This window comes from Hesperophylax consimilis, chromosome 10, assembly GCF_061612785.1.
Source record: "Hesperophylax consimilis isolate HC1 chromosome 10, BYU_Hcon_1.0, whole genome shotgun sequence".
NCBI lineage: Eukaryota > Metazoa > Arthropoda > Insecta > Trichoptera > Limnephilidae > Hesperophylax > Hesperophylax consimilis.
Window position 1 is genome coordinate 19,223,245 of NC_142845.1, and position 11,232 is coordinate 19,234,476.

General features: G+C 36.0%; 1 protein-coding gene and 1 pseudogene across 1 annotated transcript; one reads left to right on the forward strand and one right to left on the reverse strand.

Annotated features, from left to right (window-relative positions):
* The first annotated feature begins 842 nt into the window (after positions 1-842).
* LOC149420427 (cytoplasmic polyadenylation element-binding protein 2 pseudogene) lies at positions 843-1,177 on the forward strand (annotated as a pseudogene).
* Positions 1,178-1,358: 181 nt separating this feature from the next.
* LOC149420428 (translational regulator orb2-like) lies at positions 1,359-9,912 on the reverse strand. The gene is made up of 7 exons (XM_089636359.1): positions 9,846-9,912; positions 7,218-7,310; positions 5,346-5,453; positions 3,415-3,527; positions 1,853-2,257; positions 1,631-1,735; positions 1,359-1,550 (listed from the first exon to the last, which is right to left on the reverse strand). Exons 1-7 carry the CDS (start codon positions 9,910-9,912, stop codon positions 1,434-1,436), a joined length of 1,008 nt encoding a protein of 335 aa, XP_089492485.1. The 3' UTR covers positions 1,359-1,433.
* Positions 9,913-11,232: the final 1,320 nt, after the last annotated feature.

The following is an 11,232-nucleotide window of genomic DNA, read 5'->3' on the forward strand; positions in this document are numbered from 1 at the left end:
CTACGTAAGGGGTGTTATTGATAGCGGCTCGATTTAAAATATTACTCTACGTAGTGCATCGCCTTAATATCAATATCTACGAGTAGACGAATGGCCAGAAATATTACAAATAAGTTATTCATTTGAATTCAGATTATTACGTACTTTAAAAACATCGTTAACATTTTTCTAAATTAAAGTGCGTACGGAAATAAAGCATAAAATACATTGTACAGGGTTATTTTAGCAAATTATTCGATTTAAAAAATAATGAGACCTACTAAATTATTAAAAACCTGTACCTAATTAAAGCGTACATATTATAAATTATACATAATTGTTAAGTTCAAAGGCAGTTGTTATAGTATCAACGAAATCCGGTTACTACCTCCTTTTGTCAATTAGTACCTTTGCTCTTACAAGAATTACGGGTGTATTACAAATATCCATCCGCTCTTTCGCCAAGTAAATACATCACCAATTATTAGAAAAATAAGAAATTGAAGAAAAATAAAATTATTATGAATGAATAAGGAGATAAGAATAATACTTGCCATAAACATAAATAATTCAAATAATTAAATGTCTTATAAACTAAGGTAGGTAACGATTAAATAAAATGGTCACTATTTTGACCGAGACGCCAAATGGTAACGATGGTTGTCATCGATAAAGAGTAATGATGGTTGTCTTCGATAAACTACCGTAACTTGAAGAAGTTTCCGCAATTTTTCAGTCAGCATGCAATCCCAATTAAAAAATAATATTATAGTGTAAAATCAGCTAAATGACACAACGTTATTTTCGGACAGCAATAATTTTTCCGTTTTGGCATTGACACCAAAAATGTCTTCAACAATTAAATGAACGGACAAAAAATCGAGTTTAATATCTTTTTCATCAACAATTTAAAAACATGGATCCCTCACTACGAAGACAAGCTGTACCTGTGCGTGTCCTCACCCACCATCAAGGATAAGCCGGTGCAGATCCGGCCCTGGCGGCTGGAGGACGCGGACTTCGTGCTGGACACGTCGAGCCCCCTGGCACTGGAGCCCCCGCCCGCTCAAGGCGCCCGAGCTGGCGACCACTGATCATGGACCGGCTGTACGGGGGAGTGTGCTACGCCGGTATCGACACGGATCCCGACCTCAAGTACCCCGAGGGGGCGGGCCGGGTGGCTTTCACCAACCAGTGACCTCCGTGAGTGGAGGTCACTAGTTACTCCATGCTTGCATGCATTACCTAATGAAATTTATGATAATAACGAAATGAATGTAATTAATGTGTTAGGGCCGGTATTTCAGTTGCTTTTTAAGATCGGCTCGAGAGATATTTACGTGCGTCAAGTTGCGGGTAGGTTTTTTAACAACCAAAGTACATATCCAATTAAATTTCTATGTAATATTATAGGTTACAGCTAGGCTAGGCTAGGCTAGGCTGTGATAGTTTGTCTAACACCAGCGGAAGGGCACAGCGCGCGGTCTGTCGGCTCCCTCCTTCACCAGCGGCTTGTGGAACTCTCTGCCTGGCCCAGAGTGGATGCTCGCCCAGCAGTGCTCGCAGTAATACTGAAATAAAAAACCCATCAGTATAGTCACTTTCAGCAAAATCCAAGAAAGCATCGACTTTAAATTGTTTTTGTTAGTACCTGCAGACATCTGACGTTGGCACAGAAAAAGGGCGCAAACTTGCCCCCGCAACGCGCACCCTGGCACTCGTCGCATGGCTGATCATCCAGCACGTAGGGCTTCACCTGCGAACCAGTTATACCAAACTTAAATATCACAAAGTCCCGAGTAGCCATCATGCTTGGAGGTAGTTAGGCCATTAGGTCATTAGGTAATGCTTGCAATATGGAGTAACTAGTCACCTCCACCCGCTTGTCGATGTCCCCGTGCTGCAGCTGGACGAACCTGGCAGAGATGGCTGCGATGTAGGACTGCTGGTTGGTGAAAGCCACCCGGCCCGCCCCCTTGGGGTACTTGAGGTCGGGATCCGTGTCGATACCGGCGTAGCACACTCCCCCGTATAGCCGGTCCATGATCAGTGCCAGCTCGGGCGCCTTGAGCGGGCGGGGCACGCCGCCTACGAACACCGTTCGGCGGGGCTCCAGTGCCAGGGGGCTCGACGTGTCCAGCACGAAGTCCGCGTCCTCCAGCCGCCAGGGCCGGATCTGCACCGGCTTATCCTTGATGGTGGGTGAGGACACGCACAGGTACAGCTTGTCTTCGTCTGTGATGCACGCAGCCATCAGTAGCTGCACCGAGCACTCATCCTGCAAACACATACAGATTGATAACATCACACAAACAAATAATACCAACATGGAAACATGAATACTTTAAAATAGCCTGTCGAGGCAAATCTAGGGGACTATTGAAGTGACCCACCGCTGTCCCACCCCGGTATAGGTGACTTATGGTCACCCCTTCGGAGCTCTCGCAAGAATCTATTTTTTTTGTGTAAACGACTCTACATAATATAAGAAGGAATCTAGACCTTCAATGTCCCCGCATACAGTGTTAGGAAGCGGTATGCGAGCGCTTAAAGGTAAGTAACTACAGAGCAATAAATGTAAGAGACTAAATCTAGGGGACTAGTATGGCACTCTTCTAATTAGCAACCTTGACCCGATAAGCCATGGAAGACATGGCACGATCAAGTGGATCAGATACTTGGGTCGGGCCACGTCACGAATCAGAACAATAAAAGAGTATGTATGAATGTGAATGAGGCAAGGAGTGTTACAAAACCAAATTGTTTGGCGGTCCGTCCTCTCTGCCTACCCCCGCGGGAAACGGCGTGATGGTTAGTTAGTTAGTTATTATATTTTACTATCGTTGGTATTATCAAAATCTGCGGTCGGCTCAAAGGAACAACGTCCAACGTTTCAATTTCCTTCCAGGAAAGCTGGTAGAGTCTTAAAATGATAATGCAATTGAATACCTATTTCCTTTGTACTGAATTAAGATTCAGACTTTTCAATGTAAGTAAAGATTCACCTCCAGTAACCTGATTCAACTGTATTTTTTTGCATATCAGAATTGAATGTTTTGTGATAAAAACCCTCCAAGCCATAAAATGAGAACTTTAAGGAGAAGATAATAACGAAATTTGCGGATTCGTAAAACTAATTGAAAAATCTTTAAGTTTATATCATAATAATAGATGTTTGATTGTGAAAATGTTGGTGTAAGATATTGAAATTTTATTTATAATCATGAGATATTTGAGTAAAGCTAGTTTTTAATATTGAAAATGCATTTTAATCAGCAAAAATTACTCTACTCTACCATGTTGCACTTCGAAGATTATTCTATGTGAAACCACTGGAAAGTAATATTCCCAAAAATGTTGCTTGAAGGGTTTTACCAAAGCACAGTCGAGATGAATGATTGAAGAAAGAGAAGAAGAAAGAATATAAGGGTTTACCTGAAACAGGAGGAAGGCGTACCCCTTGGGAGGGAAGTAACTCTTGCTCTCCGCCTTGTGGGGCCAGTCCACCACGAGAGCTCCGAAACGCCGGAAGGAGGAGGTGATCTCCTCTGTAAAACAAACACTCAGGTCGTCAAAATGAAAAAGGCAACAAACGAGGGCGCTGAGTTCGTTTAAATAGTTTTAAATGGCATCAACAAGATGGTTGAAAGAAAAAAAAATAATTGCAACTTAAGACAACGGTTTAAGTGAATATTTTTTAAATCAAACGGTGTTCAGAAATTAGTTTTCATTCCTCACATTCCTAAACGGAAATGATTCCATACGTATTCCAAGGAAATTTAATATTTCAACTTGCTGTTATTTAAGACGCGTTTTTCACATAATTTGAACAATTCCTCAAAATTAAAAATTAGTATTCATGTTCTGTGAAGTCCTGTTCAAGTACTATTATTCTTTTTTTTTTTAAGAAAAACAAACATTCCCGGGTTACGAATAACCTGACAATATTTGAAAATCACCTACTACTACTTGTGATGGAGGACTTAGTCAGCCGAAGAATGGAATACACTACGCCTGGGTGGGACCCAAACGCGATGTCAACTCAGCCACCGACGCGACGGGTCAAAATTCTAGCATTGTTAGGCAAACGGTTCATGATTTTTTTTTTCATAAAATTTCATTCAATCACAGAACTTGAATAAAACATTCACAGCTCTTGATTTTTAACTTGGAAATTGGATGAATTGTTATAATTTCCATGTTAAATTTCAAGTTCTCTTAAAGTTTAACTTGGAAATTGGATGAATTGTTATAATTTCCATGTTAAATTTTAATTTCTCTTAAAGTTTAACTCAATTTCTGTGCTTATTCTTTTATGGGTCAGTTGTTTCACAGAAGTAAAATAATAACATAAATTTCACATAACTCTTAATTTAACCTTGAAATTTGATGAATTATTGACATTTTGTGAAACAACCCGTTCTTGGGCCAGTTTTTTCACAGTATTTTACTATCCCGTATACAATTCATCGGATTCAAAATTTAATTTTAAAGTTCTGTTATTGTATCATTATGAGCCAGATGAATGAAATGTATCACAGAACTGAAATAATAACAAAAGTCTAATGGAACTTTTACAGAACTAGAAAAATCTCTTTGAAATTTGATGATTTTTTTTTATTTTCTGTGATAAAACTGGCCCTTCGTGAGGTAATTGCGTGGAAACCACAATATTGAAGATTAAATAAAAACTACATGCAAGAAGCTTTTAGTATTTGTCTAGTTCAACCAACCAGGAGGATTCAGAACTCAAATACAAACTTACTTTCGAATCCACTTAAATTTTTAGGAGCTATTTGGCGCGTCTTTAAATTTCTACAGAACTGGTACATAAAAAATAATTTTAAAAAAAGAGCCTGAAAACCTAGCCTCGTTAGCATAAATATGATAATGTGTTTAAAACAAATTAATAAAGAATCATTACAACTTTTACGCTAAAATCGGAGTGTTGCCATCATAGAAATGAAAAAAAAATTATTCCATTTCATAAATTTTTGTGATTTTTTGACAAGCTTTTTATATTTAAATATTATATTTAGTTGTACATTAATTTTATTTATCTAGTATTTAACTTTTTTCCTAGTATAACACTATATTACCTACGTACCTACTAAAATTAGTACTTCACAATATTGAGAGATAACCCTAAAAAATTGTTAGGTTTTTAGCTTTCTTTACATATAGAAGGAGGTCATTGAAACTTTTAAAACCCTTCTAATAAATATTATTTTATGTTCCCGATAAATTTGTTTTCTACTTATAGGTACTAACGCCTTTTAACATATTGTTATAATTTATTATTTAACTAATTTTTTTGGCTAAACGTTGCCACACAATTTGTTGGATTTATCTAGTATGTGACTCACCTTCGTCAATATCCGGTGGCAGTCCACCTACGAAGACCTTCCGGGAGAACCTCTCTGCGCTGGAGAGGGCGGACCTGCTAGGGGATCCGGACACCATCCCGGAAATAACTGGAAACCACAATATAAATACGTTCATTGGGTTAGTTAATCGGCCATGAAGGTTAAAGTTCACAGAGGAGGCTAACCCAAGGAGCCCTAGGAGACCGGGAACAAGATCTAGGAACAGCTTGGCATACTTAACTTTGCAGGCAAAAGAAGGGAACATTTTGAAATCCATAGATTTTTGTATTCCTAGTGTCTATAGTAGCGACACCGCTGCAAAGTTTAGTGTGTATATTTGTAACAACGACTTACGCATAAGAGCCCAGAGGTCGCGGTTTCTAAACACGTCATGGACAAATGTTTTTAATAATAATATATGCCTACCAAAACTTGTAGTTTATTTATTGTGACAACTGTTTCGACGAAGCAGTTACGACAATTAAATACAGGGAAACAGATTTTAATGATAAGTGCCCCTACAGAATGAACAAATTGAATTATCGAGATTGTTTTTTAAGTAAATTGTTTTTAAACATCGTAAAAAAAAACAATAGTGTTGGATAAATAAAATTACATAAATAAGTCGTCTCAATGTGGTCTAACCGCAGTTTGATAAAGGCTATGAGCACCGTAACTGCTGTCACAATAATACAAATAAAATCCTTAAACTAATAAAGGTAGTAATAACATTATTAAATTTGATTTACTCTATTGTAGGATATTTGTAGCTCGTTTCAAAGTGGGAGGTACTTTCACTGTCGCCCTGAAGAGAAATGTGTAGAATCGAAACGCTGCTTGAAACGGCTTTATCTATGTTTAGTGACTTTCCAACCTTCATCTCGCTCATCTCCTTCCGCTCCCCTGATGCCTTTAGCCTTACAACATTCCCCAATGGGAATGCCTTGGCTCCGCAGCGTTGGAAAGTCTTGCACGGTTTAAAAAAAATGGCTTTAATGTGGTCACCACACAACAATCCCAACTGCCCGGAGCCAGTGGTTCTCCGGCATCCCAAATGAGGTATGCAGCAGTGGCGGCTCGTGACTTTTGTGTTTTCTCGATTGCTAATATTACAAAAAAAAAAACATTATTGATGTTGTTGTACCTGAAAACTTTTTTTTTCTCAAATTCGATTTTTTTTTATTAGGGTTTCAGGAAATTTCAGTTTGGCCAGTTTGACGGATTTCCTGAAAATCTTCTTACAAAAAATCGAATTTAAAAAAAAAAAAATGTTTTCAGCTACAAGAACATCTATATGCCATTTTTGTAATATTAGCACTCTAGTACCCCCACAAGTCACGAGCCGCCACTGGTATGGAGTAAGACTGAAAGGAGTGGGAAGGGAAAGAAAAGGGGAAAGAGGTGGTGGCGGCTGGTGACTTGGGTATACTAGAGTACTAATATAAAAATAAAGAAATGGCATTGTAGATGTTGTTGTAGCCAAAAACTTTTTTTTTCCTGAAAAAAAATGCACAAAGATTTACAGGAAATTTCAGTCTGGCAGTGCGCCGCACCGATTACCTGGAAATCTTCATCGAGAAAAGAATTTTTTCTAAAAAAAAAATCATTTTGGACTAAACAACATTGTAATGTCGAATTTTTCAAACTTAGCCACTCTATCACACTCAAAAGTCACGAGCCGCCTTTGGTGAAGGATAGTTGGGAATTAATTACCCGGCTATTCAGATCTGATCCAGCAATGTTTCGTTTCCGAATGGCGGTCTTTCACCAGGGCGATAATGATTATATCTACCACTCAGGTCTGTATCTGATATGTACTTGGTCAAGGGGTCATGTAAGTTGTAAGTCAGAAGAAGATATAGAAAGGTTTACCTGAATTGGTCAGCTCTCCAGAGGCAGGGTCCCCCCCACCCCCGCAACCCTGAAGCCCTTGGTCGTCAAGCCCGAGGAAGAAGGGGTACTTGACTGGGGAAACACAAAAAAATAATCATTAATAACATGTTTTTGATAGCAATGTATATTTTTTTTATTTCATGGATCACCAATATTCCATTTAAAAAAATAGGCTTCACGGTACGCCTGGCAGATGTGAAATATATTAAAAATTTTAAAAGTATTGTACATTAAAACAATGCGTTATACCATCCTTTACTTTGGAATGAAGAAAAATCTTTGAGATTAGCTTAGAAACTTATTCGATGAGTCTTCCCCGCACAGTGTCTTGGCGGCCGGGCGGAAAGAGCCGATGAGTCACGAGTCTGGCCGAATGAAGCTTGATTCCGTGCAAGAGCGCCGCACAGTGGGCTGAAAATCGGCTTTCATAGACATAGAGACTTGAATTTTCAAGGGTATTTTTTTTGGCTAGAAATGGATTTTGCTGATCATTACTATGCTATAAAATGTCGTACGAAGCAATTGCGTGTACAAATGAAGGAGTTATAATTTTTTTAAGAAAAATTTGTATAGCGCTGACATTAAAAATGAGGCTATCTCTGGAATCATAAGGTTGGCCGTTCTATCTTTACACACAGATAATACTACTATTTATTTGTATTTTTTTGACATACTTCATATTGTGGCGCAAGGTGCGATTTATTTTTTAAAAATCCTAAAGTTGAAAAAAAATCTTTTTTTTGTTAATGAATCATTTTAATGCTTAAATGCTTTACATATGAGTATGCTTTGTCTAGTTTACAATATTTTATTTACACTGCAAGCCAAAACACTGTGCACAGTGGGCTGAAAATCGCCTTTCATAGACATAGAGACTTGTATTTTCAAGTGTATTTTTTTGGCTAGAAATGGATTCTGCTGATCATTAATATGCTATAAAATTTTGTATGAAGGAATTGCGTGTACAAATGAAGGAGTCATCATTTTTTTAAGAAAAATTTGTATGGAGCTGACATTAAAAATGAGGCTATCTCTGGAATCATAAGGTTGACCATTATATCCTTACACACAAATATACTACTATTTATTTGTATTTTTTGACATACTTTGTATTGTGGCGAAACTTGTGATTTTTTTTTTAAAAACCCTCAAAGTTGAAAAAAAAACTTTTTTATGTTGAAGATTCATTTTAATGCTTAAATGCTTTACATATGAGTATGCTTTGTCTAGTTTACAATATTTTATTTACACTGCAAGCCTAAAAGCATTTAAGCATTAAAATGAATCATCAACAATAAAAAGGGTTTTTTCAACTTTGAGGATTTTTAAAAAAATAATCGCACCTTGCGCCACAATACGAAGTATGTCAAAAAAATACAAATAAATAGTAGTATTATCTGTGTGTAAAGATAGAACGGCCAACCTTATGATTCCAGAGAAAGCCTCATTTTTAATGTCAGCGCCATACAAATTTTTCTTAAAAAAATTATAACTCCTTCATTTGTACACGCAATTTCTTCGTACGACATTTTATAGCATAGTAATGATCAGCAGAATCCATTTCTAGCAAAAAAAAATACCCTTGAAAATTCAAGTCTCTATGTCTATGAAAGCCGATTTTCAGCCCACTGTGCGCCGTCCCGTCTTGCTACGCAAGAGTCGATTTTACCCCCCTAGGCGCGCCAAAAAATGTTTCACGTCAAAAAATCTTTGCATTTTTTATCTCAAAAGTAATACTTTAAGTAATAATGTAAGTGAAACATAATTTCCAACATTTCACAACCCAGGCCAAAAGGGTTTAAAAGTACGTAGAAAAATCCACTTCAATACCAAACAGAATATTGTAATGGCGAAATCACGGATCAATAATGATCTGAGAGCGAAATCAATCCATGAACCTCTCGACTCGAAATCAAATGAATACATTTGCTATAAATATGAATTAACAACCTCTACAAATGGACCGACGTATAACATTTATATAATAAGAATCTAGGTAAGTAAGTACATGCAAAAATATATTTTTAACATTTTGTAATAATGCGATTAACAATGCTTTATTTTTGTTATTTTGGTAAAAGAAGAAAATCAAACCAGTTAAATTACAGTAGTCCCATCTAGTGGCGTGCACTCGAACTAATAGTAAAACACGGAAATCAGATTTTGTTTCCCGTCGCTAGAGCGAAAACAATATCCTATCTCAAGTTTCTTACATTTTTTTCCCATTGCGCGTCGTTGAGAAAGAAATAAAATATATTTTAGAGTGTAGTTTATTACAAATTGAACTACGTCACGTCTCGTCTCGTATGACAGCTCAAGGATATTTTCGTGGGTTTATAGAACAACCAATCCCAATAGATTAATAATACAGATGGAAATAACATTATATACCTACCAATATAAATATTATATGCATGTCGCTCCTGTGCTTGTAGCGGGTATCGAGCCCGCAACCATCTCAAAACATATATTAAAAAATGAATTTACAAATAAATATCAATTGAAAATATGACTTGCGAAAAATAATCGTTCTAAATAAAATGGCTAACTACTGAAAATTTTGAAAATTAATAAATATCATTACATTAGTAATCATTGTGGTCTTACTTCGTTTAGATTGGTGGTGGGAAATGCGAATGAAGGTCGAGGAAGGTGGGAAGGATCTCAGCGACATATTATGATTATTTAATTTAATCAATAAATCTATCCTGTGAAAACTGAAAAAAGACACTGTTTTCTCGGCGGCAAAAATCTGCAATGAAAGATGGAATACTGCAAACAGATGAGAGGAGCGGGAATTCAAACATTTCAAATGCATTCCATTCATAAAATAATCAAAATAAAATATAATTATTTCCTCTCGGGTAAGTACTTTATGGATGTGGGTACCTGCTTACCGATGATGAAACATTCTCATGACGAAAATAATAAATAATAGAAATTAGTTGCATAAGATAATATTACCGATTTTTTTATGTCAATACCAATGAATTATTAATACTATTTATCAATATCTGTATCAAAATTAATATATAGTACTACTGTAGATTACTAACCCCATCTAGGTATTAGAATGTAAAACCTTTAGTGATTGATTAAACTTCGTCAGTTGCGAACAGCAAAACGTGTTTCAACAGGTTATGGGCCCTAGTTTAAAGACGTATTTTAACTGTAAACATTTTTATTTCCCCGAAGTATTTAATTTTGATTGTGTAGATACTCTCATTACATATATTATTTTTAGCATAACACTTAAAATTTACATGGCATTAATTTGTGACAATTATTTATGTGTTATGAAATATTTCATTTGAATGGGCAATTTTAAAATAATAATATTTTCACTGTAAATAAACTTTTAAGCAGTGCTCAAATTATTACAAAACAGATAGATAAGTTAAAATACTGTTATGTATGTAAATAGAATAATATAAATATATCAGTCCCAGGCAGAGATCGTACGTACGTCATCGATGAAGCCATTCATAAAAATCTTCCTTCTTCCTAGAATGTCGAATGCTTTAATTGGCTTTAATATTCCTACGTACGTTGTAAGTTATAAAAAAAAACATTTTTCCTTATTTCATAAAACACACACTAAAATAGTTAAGGAATATATTATCGTAATAAAGTTTAAATCTAAGTTTCGGTCCGGGACAACTTATTTCTAGATTTCTAACACTTCGAATTCGAAGGTGATCCGTAATGAAAAGGTAATTTGACCACCCAATTTTGAATATCGAAATTTTTAGAAAGCTTGACAAATTTTTGAATAAAAAAATATATTTATTGCTTTCTTTTTTGAAAATGTCATTTAACGATTTTTTGGTTAGTTATTTTTAAAATGTAAATAATTTATTTTAACAAATAAACTTGTGCGCGTATGTAAATGAAAATAGTACCAACTCGCGTTTTTTTCGATTCCATGAAAACCGCCTAAAATATTATGTATTTTATTCATCGGTCTAGACAGAATTGATACTCGTTAAATTCC

Excerpts from the sequence above, each read along its gene's own strand:
- LOC149420428 (XM_089636359.1), bottom strand. The coding sequence starts at position 9,912 with ATGTCGCTGAGATCCTTCCCACCTTCCTCGACCTTCATTCGCATTTCC. Across the intron at positions 7,311-9,845 it reads CCACCACCAATCTAAACGAA|TCAAGTACCCCTTCTTCCTC; the intron begins GTAAGACCACAA and ends GTGTTTCCCCAG. Across the intron at positions 2,258-3,414 it reads ACGCCTTCCTCCTGTTTCAG|GATGAGTGCTCGGTGCAGCT; the intron begins GTAAACCCTTAT and ends ATGTGTTTGCAG.